Raw genomic sequence first — 24,294 nt, forward strand, 5'->3', positions numbered from 1 at the left:
AAGAATCATTTGTATCACCTTAAAAAGTTTCCTTATGGGGTTGAAGGCGTGGCTTAGGTGGTAGGGTGCCTGCCAAAGAGTGATAAGTGTCAGATATTGAGTTCAAATTCTGGTCATAGACAATGGTCATTTAATGGTCATTATTCCTTTTGTCCCCCAGTTAAACACTATTCAGACTTCTATTGTCATTGATTTAGTTTACTTGTTCTGGAATTTCATATAAATTTAATTATACAATAGGTACTTTTTTGTGTGTATCTGGCTTCTTTTTCTCAGCAAGATTTTTGAGATCCACACATGTTCTTTATATATACTAGTAGTTCAGTGTTATCATATAGTGTGATTATAGCACAATTTATTGATTCATCTGTTGCTGTTGGTAGACAGGTTTATTATTTCTAGTGTTTTGACCTTGTTATGAATGTTCTTATAGATAGATAGATAGATAGATAGATAGATAGATAGATAGATAGATAGATATGCTGCTTGAATATATGGTGAAGACTAGCATTTCTAGGTCATAAGGTAGATATTTTTAGCTTTGATAAATACCACCAATCAGATTTCAAAGAGATTCAACCAGTTTACCCTCCCACTACCAATGTCTGAGAGTTTCATTTAATTGTACATTTCGTCAAAACTTTAACTATTGTCAGTCTTTTTCATTTTAGCCATTCCAGGAGTTGAAGAGTAGTATTTCATTGTGGTTTTGGTTTTCTTTTTCCTGATGAACAATGATGTTAGATATCTTTTCTTACTATTTATTGCCATTAGGATATTATTTTTCCTAAAGTGTCTAAAGTGTTGTAGTCAATGGAGTTTCACTTGTTTTTGTCTTTTTAAAAACTGGTTGTCTTTTTTTCAATAAATGGTTTTGTCAGCATTTTAAAAAGTTTTGGAAATATCTAATTTGTGATAAATGTATTGTAAATATATTATCCCACTTTGTAACTTGCTTGTTAATAAATTTGATTAATAGAATTCCCAATTTCAATGGAGACAAACTTACCAATTATTTTTCTTTTGTGATTAAGTGTTCTCTGTGTCATGTTTAAGAAATCTTTGCTTTCTTTAAAGCCATGAACATGTTCTCTATTGTCATTCCCTAGAAGTTTGGTTGTTTCATACTTTTATCTATTATACACTTTATTTATTTTTTATTGTAAAGATACTATACAGAGGGTTACAGTTACATGAGCAAGGTAATGAGTACACTTCCTATTGAGCATTGTTACCCCCTCCATTGTTTTCCCCCTCTCATCCCTTCCCTCCCTACCTTTCCCGAGGTTCTTTTTTTTTAAATTGTGATTAAATGATTACATAATTCTATTATACACTTTAAATTACAGGTTTTGTTTTTGGCTTTAGTTATTTTTATCACAAATCCAGGCATTTTACAGTTTAAAAAGGCCTTAATTTGAACATGCTGGGTCAATAATTCTCTTATAAATAACACTAATATGTAGTGTTGAGTTTTCCTTTTTCTCTATATATTCACTTGATGGCATGTGATATCTAAGATAAAATGGAAATGTATTTTTTTTTGCAATTTTAAAATAACTAACAAGAAAATATAGTAGGCTTTGAATTTGTTTCTTTGACTATGATTGTCAGCAATTCATCCTTGCCCAGTCTATAATTTCATCATCAGGCATTTGATCTAAGGGAAAAAATGAAAGACCTTATGTAAGAGAATAAGATAGGAAGAACAGAATGTTCACATGGGCTGTATTTGATCTGGGGTCCTTAGCCTAATAGTCTTGATATTTCTTAACCTTTTACTTTAGTACAAGGAAGTAAGGAAGAATTTCATGGCTGGAAGGATTATTCTTGTTCTAAGGTATGATCTTTGTTTATCAATCTTTCCTTCCCCTCAATCAACAATAACACAAAATTATTTAGTTGGAGTATTTGAAATTAGTAGGATCTAAAATCTCTTCTGATTCTGGCCTTCTAATATCTATAATTGGTATTTAAAAACACAATTTTAATTCTGTGAAACTGCAGTGAAACTCAAGACAGGAATCCTGATTCAGATGTGTGTGTGTGTGTGTGTGTGTGTGTGTGTGTGTGTGTGTGTGTGTGTGTGTGTGTGTGTGTGTGTGTGTGTACCACCAGTACTGGCACTTGAACTCAAGTTCTTGTGATCTCCCTTAGCTTTTTCCCTTAGCCCTTTTGTTAAAGACTGGTTCTAAATTTTCGATTTTTTTTCTTTTTGGTTGGTTGTGGGGCTTGAAACCAGAGCCTGGGTGCTATCCCTGAGCTCTTCTGCTCAAAGCTAGTGCTCTACCTCATTGATCCACAGTTCCACTTCCAGTTTTTGAGTGGAGATAAGAGTCTCACAGGGACTTTTCTGCCCCAGGGTTGGCTTTGAACCTTGGTCTTCAGATCTCAGTCTCCTGAGTGGCTAGGATTACAGGCATAGAGCCACTGGTGCTGCCTCTACTTTTGATTTTTTGATGGTTAATGAGAGATAAGAGTCTCTCAGATTTGTCTTCCCCAGGCTGGATTTAAACCTTGATCTCAGCTTCTTGAGTGTTTAGGATTCCAGGCATGAGCCACCAACACCCGGTGGATCTTCATTTCTTAATATGTCACAGAGACTGTGTGCTTGAACAAAATTTCTTGTTATTTTTAAAAATCATTTTCATCCTGTCTACAAAATGGGTGATTTTACAAATGCCACTGTGTCTAATTCTCTTGCAACAATACCATGAGGTAAAAAGAAATCTTATTGCAATCACTGGGATGAGTGCTGATGTAGTGTTTTTTGAAGGACCACACACCAACAAAAAGAAGTTTAGAAGTCCTCACCATTGGGGCTGGGAAGTTGGCTCAGTGGTAGAGCGCGTGCCTTGCATGCCTGAGGCCCTGGGTTTGATTCCTCAACACCACATAAGCAAAAAGAAAAAAGCCGGAAGTGGTGCTGTGACTCAAGTGGTAGAGAGCTAGCCTTGAGCTGAAGAGCTGAGGGACAGTGCCCAGGCCCAGAGTTCAGGCCCCATAACTGGACCCCCCCCCCAAAAAAAAGAAGTCCTCATCATGGTCAGAGAATTTGCCCTGTGTGTACCCAGCAAGCTGAACTAGGCCTTGATAAGTGCATTTCAGGATACTTGAGTTTCACTACATTTGAGAAATTTTTTTTTAACCATTAGAGTTTCCCTGAAATAGGAAGGTAATATGTATGTGATATATTATACACAATTTAATATGTATAAATTATATATAATTTAATATAATCATGTAATATATAAGATGTTATAAGTATATATTAGACTACATTGCATACATGTGATATATATGATATATGATAATATGTAATATAATATATAATAATATAATGTATATGAAATAACATTTATTGTAAGAATATATATATATATATATATATATATATATATATGAAGGGTTTAAACAGAAGTTATACAAGTAAAGGACTATTAGAAAAAAATGCAAGCATCAGGTGGCAAGGAAAGAAGTTGTAGCTAGGTGCTGGGAAGGTGGCTCAGTGGTAGAATGCTTGTCTTGCATGCATGAGGCCCTGGGTTCGATTCCTCAGCACCACATAAGCAGAAAAAAACAGAAGTGGGGCTAAGGCTCAAGTGGTAGAGCGCTGGTCTACAGCTGAAGAACTAGGGGACAGCGCCCAGGCCTAGAGTTCAGGCCCCACAACCAACAACAACAACAACAAAAAAGTTGTAGCTAGTTAAGGTATCCACTCCAACTAATGTTACTCCAGCTTAATGTTACTGACTCTAGGGTCCCAGAGTCATCTTCAGAACTGTTTTTGTGGCAGAATTCCATTGATGTGGTGGTGATGAGCAGAGGTGGCCAAGTACTTCTTTGCTACGTTTACAGTTCTAAGAAGTAGTGCTGTAAGAGTGAAAAAAATTTCTACAGTCAGTGCTTTGATTTCCAAAGATTTTGTGTGTGTGTGTGTGTGTGTGTGTGTGTGTGTGTGTGTGTGTGTGTGTGTGTCTCAGTTGTAGGGCTTGAACTCTTGGCCTGGGTGCTGTCCCTCAGCACTTCAGCTCAAGGCTAGTGCTCTACCATTTGAGCCACAGCACCACTTTCGGCTTTTTCTGTTTATGTGGTGCTGAGGAATCAAACCCAGGGTCTCATGCATGCAAGGCAAATAATCTACCACTGAGCTACCTTCCTAGTCCCTGATTTCCAAAGATTTAGTCTGGATGAGTGGATATTTTAGGTAAGAGGTGGCATAATTTTTTTTTTTTTGGTCTGTCATGGGGCTTGACCTCTGGGCCTGGGCACTGTCCCTCATCTCTTCAGCTCAAGGCAAGTGCTCTACCACTTGAGCTACAGCACCACTTCCTATTTTAGTAAGAGAAGCTACCTTTTTTTTTCTCAAAAAAGAAAGAAAGAAAGAAAGAGGCATGAGGTTAAGTGAGTCAGTTTACTGTTTGAAGATGAAAAGGAATATCAACTCTCGAGACAGCTTTCTGGTACCTGTTAGGTCCCAGCACTGCATGCAGCTGGTGAATTCAGTACAGAATTCTTTCTGAAATTTGACATTTTGTTCTCCTTTAAGTCCTGTACTTTCTACTTGGTAAACAAACCAATGAGTGGAAATTTGAGCTCTGAAACTTGTATTACCAAGTATCCTTAATTGCTCTTTGTTTGATACTTACCTAACAGTATTATAAATAAAGCTCAGTTCATAACCATTTAAGAATGAACATGATTACAAAATTCGTTGCTAATGATAATTTGGTTTTGCTCATAGATGATTGACAGAGCTAAGAGTAAGATGTTTACATGATCATTGATGAGATCTTATTTAACTAAACTGCCATTTCCAAATTTAAGTTTTATTCATAATCTGGCCCTTTTATTTTGAAACATACAAAATGGTACTTTCTAGCATCTTAAAACATCTTCTAAGGTTGACATATTTTATTAATTGATAAATTGATTATGCCTGGACTAGGGCTTGAATTTAGGACCTCACACTCCCACTTGGCTTTTTTGCTCTAGGCTAAACCACAGCTTCAGGTCTAGCTTTTTGCTGGTTAATTGGGAAACAAGATTTGCATTGACTTTTCTGCTCAGACTTGCTTTGAACTGTGATTCTCCAATCTCAGCCTCCTAAGTAGCTAGGATTATGGGCATGAGCTGTTCGTGCCTGGCTATCCACAGATTTTTGCCAGCATCACTATAATTGATTTGGGGACATTTCTGTTACTGCCTTTCCATACAAACAACAACAACATATCTATTAGCAATGACTCTGATATCTTTCCATCCACAAAGTGACCTGCTTTCTGAATATAGACTCTCTTTCTACTTAGTTTTCTAGAGCATTCTTTTTGTTGTTGTTGTTGTTGTTGGTTATGGGGCTTGAACTCAGGGCTTACTACTTTGAGCCACAGCACCCATTTCCAGCTTTCTGGTGATTAATGGAAGTAAGGAATCTCAGGGATTTTCTTGCTTGGGCCGGATTCCAACTATAATCCTTATATCTCAGTTTCCTGAGTAGCTAGGATTACATATATGTGTAATGTATGTAAAATAATATATGTAAACCACTGGTGCCCAGCTTCTAGTGCATTCATTTGGAAAATATTTTGAAACTATGTTAACTGTCCAGACATTTAAAGACCCCAGTAGATTCCACTAAATGGAGAACTTTTGGGGGGGGGATGGCTTTTTTTTTTGCTAAAGTGCAAAGAAATTACAGAATAATAAGTTGACTATTAAAAAGATTTTGCCACACCTAAGAATACTGAACAAGTTTCTGTTCACTTGGGAATTACTTCACCATGTATCCACTGCTGGCTTTGAATACAACTTCATGTTCTTATAAACAACTTTAAGTTTGGTGGGGGGTGAGAAACGTACTTCAATCTATTTTGCCTTTGTGTTTTAAAATCTTTTAGCAGTGAAAAAGAATGTCTATGTGGCCTGATTTCAGTGGGTTTAGATACCCTTTGAGGTTGTGAATGCTAGGTAGTTAGAATCTTTTTCGCTTAGAAGTTGTACCCTGTTAGTTGGGGTGTTATTTACAGTACACACAAGGGCATCTGAAAAAAAAATATTATTGAGACCTATTTAAATGTCACTGCAGAGGATTCAAAGGGTTCAAGGGACCAAGACCTTTTGCCTCTAGGTCACCAAATCAAAAGCCATCTATCATGCTGGGTTTAACTAAAAGATGTTCCCGAATGACAGTTGCTCATGAAACCTTTGAACTAGTTTTCTTTTTCTTTCTTTCTTTTTTTTCTGTTGAGAATACTTTTAGTGTACAGTTGAAAGTTTCAGTTAGCTATTTTTCTTCAGATTATTTGAAAAACACGATCCAACTCACAGAAAAAGTTGCAAAATAGTGCAAAAAAAGTCTATTTTTTCCAGACATTTTGAGAATAAGTTGCTGACATGATCCCTATCACTCTTGAATAGAAAATATCTCCTATCTTCTTCTAATAAACACAGTACAGACATCAAATCAAGAAATTAATATTCATGCATTATTACTATTTAATCTGGAGTCTCCCCATTTAGGGTTTTGTTTTGGGGGGGGGCTGAACTCTGGGCCTGGGCGCTGTCCTTCAGCTCTTCAGCTCAAGGTTAGCGCTCTACCATTTGAGCCACAGCACCACTTCCGGCCTTTTCTGTTTATGTGGTGCTGAGGAATCGAACCCAGGGCCTCATGCATGCAAGGCAAGCACTCTGCCACTGAGCCACCTTCCCAGCCCCCCCATTTAGTTTAGTTTTTTTTTGTACCAGTACTGGCGCTTAAACTCAGGAACTTGCACTCTGGTTTAGCTTTTTTACTCCAGGCTGGTGCACTATAGTTTGAAATATACTTTCATATGGAAGTACCAGCTTGGGAATAAGAATCTCATGGACTTTTCTTCTCAGGTTAGCTTTGAACCACAATCTTCAGATCTCGGCCTCCAGAGTAGCTAAGATTACAGACATGAGCCACCACAGTTCTTTACTGTGAGAGGATTCATTTTGGGATTACACACTGCATTTTGTGGTCATTTCTCTTTACTGTCATTAAGTCTGGGATAACTCCTTTATTGCTCATGGCCTGACACTTGAGAGTACAAGCAAGTTGCACTGTAAACTATCCCTCAGTAGAGTTCATTTGCCTCCTTAGGGCTTGCTTCATGCTATGTATGTTTGTATTCAGATATCATGCTATTTTCATTTGTCCATTTCTGGCAACAATCACACATAACTTTGCTCAGCTACAATGTTATTGATTAGGTCTCTCTACTCTATAGTTACTTTGTAATTACTAAGTATTTGGGGAGAAAAGTATTTTGAAACTACATAAATATTCCATTTCTCACCAGACTTTCAATTTATTTACCTGCTTATTTATTTATTATTACTTTTTCTTTCTTGTGTATGTGCCAGTGTTGGAGCTTGAACTCAGGGCCTGGGTACTGTCCTTGAGCTGCTTTTTGCTCAAAGCTAATGCTTGATCACTTGAACCACAGCTCCACTTATGGTTTTATTGAGTAGTTTATTAGAGATAAGATTTTAATGGATTTTCCTGCCCAGGCTGGCTTCAAACCACAATCCTCAGATCTCAGCCTCCTAAGTAGCTAAGATTACAGGAGTGAGCCCCCAGCACCTGGTTTACTACTTATTAAAATATCATGAACTTGTTTCTCTTTTTTCTTCCTTTCTTCTTTTTTCCTTCCTCTTTTCCTTCCTCCCTCCCTCCCTCCCTCCCTTCCTTCTTTTTCATTCCTTCCTATCTTTTTTCATTCCTTCCTTGTTTATTTGTTTTTATGCTGATATTGGGGCTTGAACTAAAGGCTTCTCACTTTTGCTTAACTTTTTCACTCAAGGATAGCACTCTACCACTTTAGCCAAGCTTCTACTTCTAGCTTTTTGTTGGTTGATTGAAGATAAGAGTCTCTTCATTTTGTCTACACAGACTGACTTTGAACCATAATCTTCAGCTCTCAGCTTCCTGAGTAGCTATGATTACAAGTGAACCACCAGTGCATGGCCTATGAACTTCTCTCTCTCTTTCTCCCCCCGCCCCCACTCCTCCTCCTCCTCTTCCTTTATCAGTGCCACTTCTGGCTTTTCTGCTTATGTGGTGCTGAGGAATCGAACCCAGGGCCTCTTGCATGCAAGGCAAGCACTCTACCACTGAGCTACCTTTCCAGCCCATAAACTTCTTCCTTCCTTCCTTCCTTCCTTCCTTCCTTCCTTCCTTCCTTCCTTCCTTCCTTCCTTTCTTTTTTTGTCCCCCAGCTCTTCAGCTGTACATCAGTGCTTTACCATTTGAGCCTCAGCCCCACTTCCAGCTTTTTCTGCTTATGTGGTGCTGAAGAATTGAACCCAGGGCCTCATGCATGCAAGGCAAGCACTCTATCACTGAGCCACCTTCCCAGCCCATAAACTTATTTCTTTATGAGTTATAAACCTGTACTGTCATTGTTATTTTATTGTTCACTAGTCTCAGACTTGGCCAGTGGAAACACTTTTCTTTTCTTTTCTTTTTTTTTGGGTCCGGTGGTGGGGCTTGAACTCTGGGCCTGGGCACGGTCCCTCACTCTTCAGCTCAAGGCTAGCGCTCTACCACTTGAGCCATAGAGCCACTTCCAGCTTTTTTCTTTTTGCTTATGTGGTGCTGAGGAATCGAACCCAGGGCCTCAGGCATGCAAGGCAAGCGCTCTACCACTGAGTTACCTTCCCAGCCCATAAACTTATTTCTTAATGAGTTATAAGCCTGTACTGTCATTGTTATTTTATTGTTCACTAGTCTCAGACTCGGCCAGTGGAAACTCTTCATGACACTTCCATATCCTTTTATCTCTTGTTTGCTTTCTAGCACAGCAAAATCCAGATTCATCTTGTACTTTCTCTGCCCCAACCCTGGAAGCAGCCATTTCTTGGAGGAGCCTATTTCTTTTTAATAGAGGATGATGTTTAGAAATTAATATCTAGCAGCCTGAGTAGTGTCATCCCATCCACATACTCACTCTTGCTGAAAAGAACTATGGGTTGAATCTATACACATATATGTACATCTATATTTTATATCTCTCTCTATATCTTAGAAGAAAATGGTAGAATTAAACATTTCTGTAACATATTCACAATCAATCCAAAACCATTAGGTCACATGAGGAAGCAGGAAAATGTGAGTCTTTCTTTTTTTTTTTTTTTTTTGTCGGTTGTGTGGCTTGGCCTGGGTGCTTTCCCTGCACTCTTCAGCTCAAGGCAAGTGCTCTACTGCTTGAGCCATAGCGCCACTTCCAAATGTGAGGCTTTTGGGCTTGGAAGGTGGCTCAGTGGTAGAGCGCTTGCCTTGCATGGATGAGGCCCTGGGTTCAATTCCTCAGCACCACATAAGCAGAAAAAGCCGGAAGTGGTGCTGTAGCTCAAGTGGTTGAGTGCTAGCCTGGAGCTGAAGAGCTGAGGGACAGTGCCCAGGCCCAGAGTTCAGGCCCATGACTGACAAAACAAAAAAACAAAAAAACAACCCAGTTGTGGGGCCTGAACTCTTGGCCTGGGCACTGTCCCTCAGCTCTTCAGCTCAAGGCTAGCACTCTACCACTTGAGCCACAGTGCCACTTCCGGCTTTTTTCTTTTTTGCTTATGTGGTGCTGAGGAATCGAACCCAGGGCCTCATGCATGCAAGGCAAGCACTCTACCACTGAGCCACCTTCCCAGCCCTGAAACAGTTTTTTATTGTCATTAAGTGATTACATAAATTTCACAAATTTAACAGTATTGTGGGATAGTGATACTTAGAGTCACATACACATTCTAACCTTCACAAGGCAAATTGTCATTATCATGGTCTATAAAATTTGTGAATTCTGTAAGCTTTGGTAATACATCTCATTGTTGCAATGGGTCAGCTGTCCTGTTTACTTTGTCATATTTCCTTGCATTTTGGATTTAATACCCACATAACCAAGAGACCATGTGCCATTTGTCTCTCTGATCTTGGCTTACCTCAATCAGAATGATTTGTTCTAGTTCCATCCATTTCCTGCAAATACCATTATTTTGTCCTTTCTAATGGCTGTATAATATTCCATTGTATAGAGGTACCACAACTTTTGGATCCATTCATCTGAATTGGGGCATCTGGGCATCTGGCATATCTTGGCTCAAAATAGTATTCTTTTTTTTTTTTTTTTTTTTTTTTTTTGCCAGTTCTGGGGCTTGAACTCAGGGCCTGGACACTGTCTCTGAGCTTTTACTCAAAGCTAGCACTCTTACCACTTGAGCCACTTTGGCTTTTTCTGTGTATGTGGTACTGAGGAATTGAACCCAGGGCTTCATGCATGCTGAGCAAGCACTCTACCACTAAGCTGCATTCTCAGCCCTCATTAAAATAGTATTCCTAACAAGTCTATGGATTGCTTGAATCTGTGGGAATGTACTATGTGTATCTGATCTTTCATGACCTTTTTCTTTTCAGATACACAACCAAATCCGGAGCTGAAAAACAGCCAGGAACAGCCTGTCCCCACAGGTAACGCTGGGTCTTTCCTCTTTAAAATCTTACCTTTATTGAGGAGTTTCCATATATAATATAAGACATGCATATATATGTATATATACATACATAATACATAAATATATATTTGGATATATGTGAGAGGATTCTGTTTATCACTAAGAGAGTCTGAGGATGACAATATGCACATAAAAGTCCTTTAAAGTTGACTTCATACTTAAACTCTTTTTGTCTTTTAGAAAGTCCAACAGCTTCAAGTGACTACAGTTTAACCAAACCACATGAAATAGAAAATGTGGATAGTGCAGAAGGCCCAGCCAATGAAGATGATGATGTAGGAGGTAAGTTATCTTGTCCACACTGTACCTAGATATGGGCAAGACCTCTCCTACCAGGAAAGTTTGCATTTGTGGGATTAATGACAAGGGATTCCATTTGTTCATTTCACATATATTTGCATCTAATAGTTTGTTACAAGATGTTAACAAATCTTGAGAATATAAGATATCCATCAAGTTAGATTAGCTTCATTTTAAATGTGTCTTTAAACTTTTTCTGCTCTAAAAGTAATACGTGTTCATTATAGAAAGTTTGGGGTGTTTTCCAGTATCAATAGCCTGTGCTTTGATTCTCCAGACAATAGCTATGTCCCTAATAACTCAATTTTTTCTTTTTCTTTTTTTTTGGGGGGGGGGTGGGTGGGTCATGGGGCTTGAACTCTGTCCCTGAGGTGCTGTCTCTGAGCTCTTCAGCTCAAGGCTAGTGCTTTACCACTTGAACCACAGCGCCACTTCTGGTTTTCTAGTGGTTTATTGGAGATAAGAGTCTCACAAACTTTCCTGCCCGAGCTGGCTTTGAACCATGATCCTCAGATCTCAGCCTCCTGAGTAGCTAAGATTACAGGCATGAGCCACCTGCACCTGGGTTTCTTTTTTCTTTTAAAGATCACTTTATTTTAGCTAACTCAAAAATAATATCAAAACAGCTAGTTTGAGGAGGCCACACAAATCTGGCCAGACTCAAATTTTATAGCATCTCAGTGAACTTCATGTCCATTCAGAAGCAATGAAGCTACCCGTGATGAAAGGGTTCATTTACTGTTTCATATTCTGTGCTTTCACTATCAATTACATTTTTATGCTAAGTTAACTTTGGTCATCAGAGACAGTTTTCCTTTCCTCCAGTTTCTTCTTTTTGATTAGATGAATCCATGCACAATTCTGCATCATCTCAGCGCCTCATTGAGGCCCTCACAGAGCTTAAAGTCACTCTGATTCTGGGTACACTTCAAAAATGGTTTTATCTCATGAGCAAGGGCCACCACATTGCTGCTACTGCTGTGCCAGTGAGTGATGCCAGGCTGGGAGGGCTCAGCATTACCACCTTCCTGAAGACCCAATGTGTGCCTGACAGCACAGCCCGTAGCCACGCCAGCTGCAGAAGATGTCATCTGGGCTATCAGCCCTGGCTACTGGGGTGTAGCTACAAGAGCCAACTGCAGACACTGGGGCTGCTGGTGGTGGCCAGGGAGCTGCTGGCGAGAGCAGTGGCGGGGATAGTGGGGGGCACATGGGTGCAGCGCTCATCCAAAGGGCCGTGTGGGAAGTGTGGCTACCACTTCCACATGGCATCCTCAGTGCCAGGAGGTGGCTGTACTTCTCCAACAACTCAGTTCTCATCCCAACTCCCAGTATTAATAGAAACCTCACATCTTGGGCGGTTAAGTCCCAAAAGACTGCTCCCATTAAAGATGTCAGGCTCAAGACTCAACTACTCAGATTACCTGTACCTCTGTCTTACTTGGATATAAAGTTGAGGGAATTCCCCCCCCACCCCCCGGCCCCATACAATCATTTGCTAGGATGGTTTGTAGGATTTGTTCATTCCTTTACCTTCAGCTACCATTTCTCCTCTGCATTTAGTCCCTAAAATGTCCACCTTCATCAGGAATGTTTGGCTTGGCCACTGTGCTGGATGAGATTAGAGGCATTGGTAGTCAAGCAAGCACCACCCCCCCCTCTGCCTGTTCCCTTCCACAGAGGGCAAAACTGGCATAGGCACAGAGCTGGTGCGCTGTTACTACCCATCAGAGGTACAGCAACATTCACTGTTAACCCCAGTTTTGTCTGATGAAGTGAAGGCACAGCCTGCCTTCTTAAACTCTTGGAATTGTAAAGGTTTAAAACAATATTTTGTTGTTGTTGTTGTTTAGGAAGAACCCCTGTTTCTAGCACTTGTAGTTGCATCCCTGGTCCAGTAATCCCTGCATCTGGAAGGAATTTTTTTTTTTAAGTAGAGTTGTCATAGGAAATTCCTCTCCCTTGAGTTCAGTGGTACAAACCTGATATCCCAGCTATCAGGGATAGAAGGATGATCACCTCGGCTAAGCCAAAAATAAAGGCAAGACACAATCCCAACCTCCCCATTAGTTCTATCAACTGTTCTATGTGTATCTTCTTTAATCTAATTGGTTGAGGATCCTGCATCAACCCAAATATGCTTCTCTACTCTGCAGCATGTAGCAACCAAGATATAGACTGGGAATGCCATTAGTGGTAGAGTGCTTGCCTAGCAGGCATGAAGCCCTGGGTTCAATTCCTCAGTATCTCATAAACAAAAACAAAGCAAAACAACAACAACAACAAGGTACAGTGCTAGGAAGTAGAGATGTGGCTCAAGTGACAGAGTGAGAGCAAAGGTTTGTGTTCAACCCCCAGTACTCTCACATGTGTGCGCATGCACACACACACACACACACACACACACACACACACACACACACACATCACAGAGTACCCACAGAGGTATCACTCAGTGGTTGGTTCAGTGTGCTTAGCATATACAAGGCCCTGATTCACAGCCTATTTGAACTGCAGTCCTCCTGGTTTTTTTATTTTCTTTTTTCACTTCCCTCAGTAGCTAGGATGACACGTGTATGCCACCACATCAAGCTTTTTCCATTAAGATGGACTTAAGGGCTGGGAAGATGGCTCAGTGGTAGAGTGCTTGCCTTGCATGCATGAGGCCCTGGGTTCGATTCCTCAGCACCACATAAGCAAAAAGAAAAAAGCAGGAAGTGGTGCTGTGGCTCAAGTAGTAGAGTGCTATCCTTGAGCTGAAGAGCTGAGGGATAGCGCCCAGGCCCAGAGTTCAGGCACCATGATTGGAATCCCCCCCCCCCAAAAAAAAAAAAAAAGATGGACTTAAGTGTTCTGCCCAAGCTGGCCTCGAACCAAGATTTTCCTGATCTCATCCTCCCAAATAGCTAGGATTAGAGGCATAAGTCACTGGCTTCAAGCTAGTTATTCTTTTTTATTTTTAAACCACCGGTGCCTCGCTTGTGTAAGAATGTGTATGGCATCCAATCTCTAGCTCTCTGTCCTCCAACCCCAGAGGTCATTGGGTGAGGCTGAAAGTTCCAGCCCTTTAATTACTTGGTCTCTCTGGTGATTAACCTCATCCTGAAGCTGTGGAGAAGCCCCATCCTACGCCTCCTCATTAGAATAAACCCAGGTGCTTTTGGAAGGGCCTTGTTATAAATAAAATACACTCCTATCACTAAGGAAACCACAATAGTTTTAAGAGCTCTGTGCCCATAACTAGCAATAGGAGCAAAGATCAACTATATCTTTGTGTTATACTGTGGTGTGGAAGGTTCACTGAAGAAGGAATCTGAAAGAAAAACTCACCTCTATCTTACAACCCAAAGGTAAAATGTTCTATTAGCATTATGGAATACTTACATTCAGGCTGTGTGTGTGTGTGTGTGTGTGTGTGTGTGTGTGTGTGTGTGTGTGTGTGTGTGTGTGTGTGTGTGTTTTGAGCACTAAAATTTATACTGCTTACATTTTATGCTGCTAATTATGTTAAAAATTATCATTAATCATTATTGCTTTATGCATATCATTGAGATCTCATCTAAGACATTTCTTTCAGGAAAATTCCCTGACAACCCAGCCACTATTTGTGTGTGTGTGTGTGTGTGTGTGTGTGTGTGAGAGAGAGAGAGAGAGAGAGAGAGAGAGACAGAGAGACAGAGAGACAGAGAGAGACAGAGAGAGACAGAGAGAGACAGAGAGAGACAGAGAGAGAGTGTGTACCAGATTGGGGCTTGAACTCTGAGCTTAAGCACTATTCCTTAGCTTTATAGCTCTGGGCTAGCACTCTACCACTTGAACCACAGTTCCACTTCTAGTTTTTTTTGCTGGTTAATAGACATGAGTCTCTTGGACTTACCTTTCTTGTCTGGTTTTGAACCCTGATCCTTACATCTCAGCCTCCTGAGTAGCTAGGATTACAAGTGTGAGCCACCCACACCTGAACCTGCCACCTAAAAAAAAAAAACACCAAAAAACCCCCCAAAACAACAACAAAAAACCCACTGCCCCTCATTTTAAGTTTTATATGACACCTAGCACAGATAATTTTGGAGTTTTGCTTGTTTATTTATTGCCTTCCCACCTTTCACTGATTGGTATTTGGAACTTTTTTTTTTTTACTGCTAGGTACTTGGCAATAAATATTTGTTGAATAATTAAATGAAAATCCTAGATTAATTGTGTGTGTGTGTGTATGTGTGTGTGTGTGTTTCTTAAGGGGAGAAAAGAGAATAGTTTCTTAGAGTTTTTTCTTTTGTCTTTGATTGCTGACGGCCAAGAAATGAAATTCTTTGTCTAAAACTTCTGAGATTCAAATCACAGCTTCAACTCATGTTCCTGCTCTGTGGAGCTATATATTAATTTGTGCCAGTTTCAAACCACAGAGGCAGAAGATGCTGCTGGTGCAGGATGTGGTCATGTGTACTGGGGAAAGGCACATGATGTCTTAGCTTTGTACGGCTTCATGATGACATCCATGGAGTTAGAGCCACAGTGAGGCAAATGGGAGCTGTGCCCCTGGCTTGCATTTTTCAGAGTGAAGGCTTGAGTTCTAGGAGGCTATACTGGCCTGGGAATTTATGATTCATGTTGGCATTTTCTCTAGGTTCAATGTAGCCTTGGGTTTTACATTTACAGGTGACTAGGGGAGAAAAGAATGAATACCCCAACATAAACAAAAACAAACAAATAAATAATTTTCATTCAAACATGGCTTGAGCTCAGGGCTTCTAGCCCTCATTTGGCTTTTTTGCTCAAAGCTGGTGCTATACCAGTTGGACTACATCTCTACTTCTAACCATGAGACTTTAAAACACAGACTATAGGCTGGATGCTAGTGGCTCATGCTTATAATCCTAGCTACTTTGGAGGCTGAGATTCAGAGGGTCACTGTTCGAGTCCAAAACCCAGACAGAAAAGTCCACAGGACTCCATCTCAATGGAAGAAGCCAAGTATGGTGGTATGTGTTTGTCTTCTCAGCTATGACAGGAAGCCTAAAATAGGTGGATTGTGATCCAGGCAAGAAATTAGGGAGGAAATGAGACCCATCTCAACAATCACCAGCATAAAAAAAGAGCCGGAGGCATGGATGGTACAGCACCTACCTAGCCAGCTTGAAGGTCTGAGTTCAATCCCTAGAGCCTTTAAAAGAAAAAAAATACTGTAAAAACCCATGTGTACAGAAGTCTAGGCTGTATGGATGTTGACCCTGCTCTAGAAGCATCACCAATGAGAAAAGACAGATAGATTCAATGTCTCTCTGTGACCCATTCAGTTTGGGTCCTCTCTCTTTTAGTTGCCTATGACATTTCTGTCTCCTGACCACCCTCACCCCAACTCCATGCCAGTGGATTAATGGCACATATGGAGGTAGACATTTTTTCCAGTTGCTGGCAATCTAGAAGTGCCATTCAGTTCTTCCTATAGACTAGAAGATATGATTAATCCTTCTAAGTCATTTAGGAAAGAGAGAAGGAATAGTTCTTTCATACTCACTTGGATAGAAATGAATAGAATTTCGGTATTGAAAGATTATGCCATTCTTTCATAATTTACTTCCCAAATTGATTGCTGTACTACCAATATTGAAAGTTAATTTGGGTCATGATCTTTGAAAAAGAAAAAAAAACAACACAACACGTGGCTACCAGGATCTTGCTTTTTAAAAAGATTTCATGTTGGGTAGCTTACGCTTATAATCCTAGCTACTCAGGAGACTGAGATCTTAGGACTGTGGTTTGAAGCTAGCCCAAGCAGAAAAGTCAATGGGACTCATATCCAATTAACCACCAAAAAGCTCAAGTAGTAGAGTGCTAGCCTTGAGCAAAAGAGCTCAAGGACAATGCCCAGGCCCAGAGTTTAAGCCCCAGGACTAGAAAACAAAAACAAAAACAAAACAAAACCAGCAACCAAGGAAGGAAGGAAGGAAGGAAGAAAGAGAGAGAGAGAGAGAGAAAGAAAGGAAAGAAAGAAAGAAAAAGAAAGAAAGAAAGAAAGAGAGAGAAAGAGAGAAAGAAAGAGAGAGAAAGAGAGAGAGAAAGAAAGAAAGAAAGAAAGAAAGAAAGAAAGAAAGAAAGAAAGAAAGAAAGAAAGAAGAAAAAGGGCTGGGAAGGTGGCTCAGTGATAGAGTGCTTGCCTTGCATGCATGAGGCCCTGGGTTCGATTCCTCAGTACTACATAAGCAGAAAAATCTGGAAGTGGCTCTGTGGCTCAAGTGGTAGAGGGCTTGCCTTGAGCTGAAGAGCTCAGGGACAGCGCCCAGGCCCAGAGTTCAGATCCCAGGACCAAAAAAAACAAAAAAAACTCCCATTCTCCCTCTCTTTCAAGTCACTCATCCAGTGTTTCCCTAATTGCAATTCGTAAGGTTCCAAATAAAGTTCTTTTAAAAAAGAAAAAGAAAGAAGAAAAAAAGAATAGTAGGGAATCTAAGTCTGATCTCCAACAACTGCATTTTACATTCAACTGACTCCAGTTTTTTTAGTTGTCTTCAACCTCCACTGTTATTATTTGGTTTGAAATGTCCCCCCAAAACCATGCAGTTAAAGACTCAGTTCTGAGCCTGATGGCACTGTTGGGAATTGGTGGAAACTTTAGGGGGAGGTTGGATCTAGTTGGGAAAAATAGACTATTGGGAATATGTCCTTGAAAGGTTTATTAAGAGCCTGGTACCAGTGGCTCACACCTGTAATCCTAGCTAGTTAGGAAGTTGAAATCTGAGGATCATGGTTCAAAGCTAGCCTAGGCAGGAAATTCCATGAGACTCTTATCTTTAGTTAATCACCAAAAATCTGGAAATGGAGCTGTGTCTCAAACGGTAGAATGTCAACATTGAGCAGAAAAACTAAGGGACAGTACTCAAGTTCTGAGTTCAAGCCCCAGTACTGGCGTGCGCACACACATACACACATACACACACACACACACACACACACACACACACAAGTATATTGGGACACATACTCCTCTCTCTCTCTCTCTCTCTCTCTCTCTCTCTCTCTCTCTCTCTCTCTCTCTCTCTCTCTCTCTCTCTCTCTCTCTGCTTCCTGGCTATCATGAAGTGTGCATCTTTGCTTTCACACTCACTCTCTGCCCTGGTATTCTGCTTTTCCACTGGCCCAAAGTGATGGGGTCAAGCAACATGGAATAAAATCTCTGAAACCATGAACCAAAGTGAATCTCCACTCCTTTTAAGTGTTTTTTTTTCTCAGCTATTTTGTCTCAGCAATGGAAATATTATGAACACTGCCACTCAGTACCTCAGTACCTATCAGCATCAGCTCTTAACCATCTGCCTCGGTTACAGGTTTCCTCTCTGTGTTAGTTTCCCAAGGCTGTCCATTACAAATTACCACAAAATGTGTGACTTAAAATGAGAGATTCTTTCCCACATCTGGATGCTAGTTGTTGGAAGGACCCTGAAGTCTCCTTGGTAATTATGGCAGAACGACTCCAAGCTCTGCCTCTGTTATCATGTCCTTTTCTTCCCTCTCCTCTTTCAAAGATTCTAGTCATTGGATTCAGGGCCCAGGATGACTTCATCTTAACTAATTACATCTACAATGATCCTGTTTCTGAATAAAAATCACATTCTGAATTTTTGGTGGGACACTATTCAACATGCCACACCTCTTTCATCTCCTGACTTTGTAACTGAATGTCAGATATACCTAAGTCCCTTTGTGAAATAGATTCCTTCCTTCCTTCCTTCCTTCCTTCCTTCCTTCCTTCCTTTCTTCCTTCCTTCTTTCCTTCCTTCCTTCCTTCCTTTCCCTTCCTTCCTTCCTCTCTCCCTTCCTCCCTCCCTCCTTCTCTCTCTCTTCCTTCCTTCCTTCCTTCCTTCCTTCCTTCCTTCCTTCCTCTTTCTTTCTTTCTTTCTTTCTTTCTTTCTTTCTTTCTTTCTTTCTCTCTCTCTCTCTCTCTCTTTCTTTCTTTCTTTCTTTCTTTCTTTCTTTCTTTCTTTCTTTCTTTCTTTCTTTCTTTCTTTCTTTCTTTCTTTCTTTCTTTCTTTCTTTCTTTCTTTCTTTCTTTCTTTCTTTCATCGTGGAGCCTGAACTCTGGGCCTGGGTGCTGTCTTTCAGTTCTTCAGCTCAAGGCTAGCACTGTACCACTTGAGCCACAGAGCAACTTCTGGTTTTCTGGTGGTTTGTTGGAGATAAGAGTCTCATGGATTTTGCTCCCTGGGCTAGCTTTGAACCGTGATCTTCAGATCTCAGCCTCCTGAATTGCTAGGATTACAGGCATGAGCCACTGCTGCCCAGCAATAGCATTTTTTAAAAATCTAATTGCATGGTTGTAATTTACCCATGTAATTACTTCATTACTTCTATCCTATACAATTATTAATCTTTTTTCTTTTGGTTCCATGAGAAAAGTTGAATTCAATAATTTGTTGAATTTTCTCCCTTGTGACATCTTGTGTGGTGTAGATATTTGGATCAAAGATAAGAACTTTCATTATAAAGTTTACTGAAAAAATAATTCTTCCCCTAGTCTTAGAAAATACTGGGAAGGTGACTCAATGGTAGAGTGCTTGCCTTGCATGCATGAAGCCCTGGGTTCGATTCCTCAGTACCACATAAGCAGAAAAAGCTGGAAGTGGTGCAGTGGCTCAAGTGGTAGAACACTGGACTTGAGCTGAAGAGCCCAGAGTTCAGGCCATACTAGTGACAGAAAAGAAAATAAAAGAAAAGAAGAGAAAAGAAAAGAAAAAAAGAAAAGAAAATATAGCTTTCATCTTCAGTAGGTTTGCATAGTGTAGTTTTTATCTCTTTTAGGGTCTTTAACTCTTTTGTGCTTAGAAGATGTACAAATTACTTTTGAGGCTTCTGAAAGGGAGCAAAAAACAAGCTACATTTGTGGTTTATGGATGGTAATTGTGTTCTGTTTAGATGTGGGGGAGGGGAGGGGCTGGAGTGGGCTGGGAGAGACTAAGTCAGCTTAGCCTCAGTACTCACTGAGGTTCCAGTGGTACTGCTCAGAACACGCAAATATGTGCTTCAAAAGGAAGTGCCGTTTTTTATCAAAATATTACATCTCTCAAGCCCAGATCAAGCCCCGTCACTCATGGGATGCAGGGGTTATCTTACAAAATCAGCAGTATATGGCTGCAGAAGTTCACTCACAGGGGATTTCTGTGTGCTCTTACCATGGGCACAGTGTTACAGCTTCTACCGTGTCAAATGGGGTAAATGCTGTTGATAATAAAACCCAGAAGATCATCTTTTTTTTTCTTTTTGGTAGCACTGGGGTTTGAGCTCAGGGCTTTGCATTTACTTGGCAGGTGCTTTACCACTTGAGCCATGCCCACAGCCCTTTTTCTTTTGAGTTCCTTCCTTCCTTCCTTCCTTCCTTCCTTCCTTCCTTCCTTCCTTCCTTTCTTCCCTCTCTCTCTCTTTCTCTCTTTCTTTCTCTCTTTCTCTCTTTCTTTCTCTTTCTCTCTCTTTCTTTCTCTCTTTCTTTCTCTCTTTCTTTCTCTCTTTCTTTCCTTCCTTCCTTCCTTCCTTCCTTCCTTCCTTCCTTCCTTCCTTCCTTCCTTCCTTCTGTCGGCTGTGGGGCTTGAACTCAGGACCTGAGCACCGTCCTTGAGCTTTTTTGCTTGCAGCTACTGCTCTTCCACTTTGAGCCACAGAGCCTCTTCCAATTTTCTGGTGGTTGATTGCAGATAAGAGTCTCATGGACTTTCCTGCTCAGGCTGGCTTTGAACCATGATCCTCAGATCTCAGCCTCCTGAGTAGCTAAGATTACAGGTGTGAGCCACTGGTTTTTGGATAGAGTCTCACTTGTTGCCCAGCTAAAGCAATCCTTCTACTCATGCTTCCCCAAAATTTGGGATGGCAGGCGCATGCCACCACATCCAAGTTTTGCAGTTTTTTTCTGGAGCTATCCTAGGCCCGGTTCTCCCTCCCAATTTCCACCTTCTGAGAAGCTACTGTTCCAGGCTTGAGCCTCCTTGAATCTCTTTCAACAATAACAACAACAACATCATCTCTGGATTTTGTTTTTAAAACCAAGTTTTGTAGCATAATGAACCAAAAGGGAACTATAGGCATACATCTAGACAGCTGAAATGGTTCAAGCAACATAGGTCTGCCACTGTGCCAAAAGGATCCTTGGAAAGTTTTCCCTTTCCTTTGCTTTTATCTGTGGAGCAGCAGTAGTCTTGGCGCCACCTTCCAGTCAGATTAACAGGCTCAGGAGACACCCACAGGCACATGTTGACTCTCGCAGCAGCTGCTCTTGCCAAGAGAATTCTGGGCTCCAATGAAGTTTGGCACTAGTCAGGGTGACCGGGCCATTTGAGCCCTGGTACAGTGTGCTAACCACATAAGGTAACCCTATTGAGGGAGAACAGGAGCGTCCCACTGGCGGGCCAGCGCCAGCTCATAGTCACTTGTTAAATTTTCAGGAATTTTATCAGCTGGCTCACTACACTGGTAGCTTGAAATTGGCCATGGTGGAATATTTATGCCGCCGAAGAAGCAAAGCTATAAATAAGCCCTTCCCTGACCCGAGTTGACTATAAATGTTTTCCAGCGTTCCACTGGACTGAAGACAACCTGGTTCATGAGGTCCTTATCCAGGTTACAAGGATGTCCCTTAGTGATAGAGTATTAGCCTAGTAAGGCAAGAGCCCTGGGCCCTGAGTTCAAGCCCCAACACTGCAACAACAAAATGAAAACAAAATATACAGATCATATTGTTGTAAAGTTAATGAAATGTAGGCATGTTGAATATATATTGTTACTCCCACAAATCACAGAACAACCACAATGAAAGTTTAGCTTGGACATAGCTGTTACATATTAAACTTTAAATGTTCTGGAGGTTTCTAAGCCTATAATCCTAGCTACTCTGGAGAATGAGATCTGAGGATCCCAGTTCAAAGCCAGCCCAGACATAAAAAGCCTATGAGACTCTCTTTTTTTTTTTTTTTTTTGCCAGTCCTGGGGCTTGAACTCTGGGCCTAAACACTGTCCCTGAGCTTCTTTTTGCTCAAGGCTAACACTATACCATTTGAGTCACAGTGCCACTTCTGGCTTTTTCTGTTTATGTGGTACTGAGGAATTGAACCCATGCAAGCTAGGCAAGCACTCTACCACTAAGCCACATTCCCAGCCTCTATGAGACTCTTCAATTGACCAGCAAAAAAATGAGCTGGAGGCCTGGTGTAGTACAAGCAATAGAGTACCAGCTGAGTAGATTGTGAGATGCTGAGTTCCAGCTTCTGACAATACTTTATTTTTTGGGGGCGGGGGAGGGGTCTGGTTGTGGGGCCTGAACTCTGGGCCTAGGTGCTGTCCCTCAGCTCTTCAGCTCAAGGCTAGCGTTCTACCACTTGAGCCACAATGCCACTTCCGGCTTTTTTCTTTTTCTTTTTTGCTTATGTGGTGCTGAGGAATCGAACCCAGGGCCTCATGCATGCAAGGCAAGCACTCTACCACTGAGCCACCTTCCCAGCCCCTGACAACACTTTATAGTAACAAAAATAACTTAATTCTCATATGTACTTAAATTTTTTTTTTTAACTGGAGAGAATGTGAATAGTTCATTAGAACAGATTTCATGGGGAAAGTAAATTAGAAATAGAATTTCAAGAATATGATATCTCTTAAAGCTTATATATTATTAATTTGTGATAAGGTATATAAATCACTAATATTTGTGTCCATTAGATATATTTGAAAGATGTAACAATAGTTTAAATCGTCAAATAAGCAAATGTATTTTTGTTGAAAGGTAAACGTAAAATGGTAAGTGGTAAATGTCAATGTCTTTTTTTTTTTTTTTTTTCGGTCATGGGGCTTGAACTCAGGGCCTGGGCGCTATCCCTCAGCTCTTCAGTTCAAGGCTAGCACTCTACCAATTGAGCCAAAGAGCCACTTCTGGTTTTCTGGTGGTTTATTGGAGATAAGAGTCTCACAGAATTTCCTGCTCCACCTGGCTTTGAACCATGATCCTCAGATCTTAGCCTCCTGAGTAGCCAGGATTACAGCCACTGGCACCTGGCTTGTCAATGTCTTTTTAATGCCCATTATGTGTACGGGAAAAACATAGTATTTCAAATTTCTCATCAGAATGCTTGATATAAAATATACAAGTGATATCATATACAATGTACAAGTATAGCCTGAAGCTACCTTCAGTTCAAGCCTAAACTTCTTTAAAGACCTCAGGCTGAGATTCTCCATGTTGTATCTCAGCATTTAAGAAACTCTTCAGGGCAGGGGATGGGGAAAGAGGGGGGGAAGGGGGGACGCGGGGTGGAGATGGGAAGGGGAAACAAAGGAGGAGGCAACAATGCTTGATAAGAAATGTACTCATTACCTTGCTCATGTAATTGTAACCCCTCTGTACAGTTTTCACAATTAAAAACACACACACAGGGCTGGGAAGGTGGCTCAGTGGTAGAGCGCTTGCCTTGCATGCATGAGGCCCTGGGTTCCATTCCTCAGCACCACATAACCAGAAGAAAAAAAAAGCCGGAAGTGGTGCTACGGCTCAAGTGGTAGAGTGCTAGCCTTGAGCTGAAGAGCTAAGGGACAGCACCTAGGCCCAGAGTTCAGGCCCATGACCGGACCCAAAACAAACAAACACACACACACACACACACACACACACACACACACACACACACACACACACACACACACACACACACACACACAAAAGAAACTCTTCAATGTTGAATGAGATTGCATTTAATACACATATGTACATTGTTTGTTTGTCTTTTGGCCTGGGTGCTGTCCCTGAGCTGCTTTTGCTCAAGGCTAGTGCTACCAGGGCCTAGCCACGAGTACATTTTTATGGGCTAAGATTATATTCTCCAAAATGGCTACAACAAGAGCTGGGATCTGATGGGTTACACCTGTAATCTTAGCTATTCAGGAGGATCTGATCTGAGGATCATGTTCAAAGCCAGCCTGGGCAGGAGAGGCCCTGGCCCTGAGTTCAAACCCTATGACTGAAAAAAAAAAAGTCCACAACCAATAAAAGATTAGTAAGATCAAATCAAAGTATGTCTTTGATGTCTTGGAGATTGTTTCATAATTACTGATTTATGGAACTACTATGAACATGAACAAATGTTGGTATAGTTCTATTTATATATGAAATTGTATATTCTGATTATGAAAAATCATGAGATTGGCCTCCCCATTCTATATTTCTTTTTTTTTTTTTTTTTTTTTGTCAGTCGTGGGGCTTGAACTCTGGGCCTGGGCGCTGTCCCTCAGCTCTTCAGCTCAAGGCCAGCGCTCTACCACTTGAGCTACAGCTCCACTTCCGGTTTTCTGGTGGTTTATTGGAGATAGGAGTCTCACGGTCTCTCCTGCCCGGGCTGGCTTTGAACCGCGATCCTCAGATCTCAGTCTCCTGAGTAGCTAGGATTACAGGCGTGAGTCACCAGCGCCCGGCTCCCATTCTATATTTCTTTCTGTGCTTTAGAGTGA

General features: G+C 40.9%; 1 protein-coding gene across 1 annotated transcript in view; it reads left to right on the forward strand.

Moving 5' to 3' along the window:
* Ikzf3 (IKAROS family zinc finger 3) overlaps positions 1-24,294 on the forward strand; it is a 92,335-nt gene that overhangs the window by 11,147 nt on the left and 56,894 nt on the right. The window contains exons 2-3 of the mRNA XM_070028120.1: positions 10,427-10,480; positions 10,705-10,806. Coding sequence (XP_069884221.1) covers positions 10,427-10,480; positions 10,705-10,806 — 156 coding nt within the window. The remainder of the gene's footprint in view (positions 1-10,426; positions 10,481-10,704; positions 10,807-24,294) is intronic.

The sequence above is a fragment of the Dipodomys merriami genome, unplaced genomic scaffold, assembly GCF_024711535.1.
Source record: "Dipodomys merriami isolate MVZ:Mamm:240054 unplaced genomic scaffold, mDipMer1.0.p SCAF_19, whole genome shotgun sequence".
NCBI lineage: Eukaryota > Metazoa > Chordata > Mammalia > Rodentia > Heteromyidae > Dipodomys > Dipodomys merriami.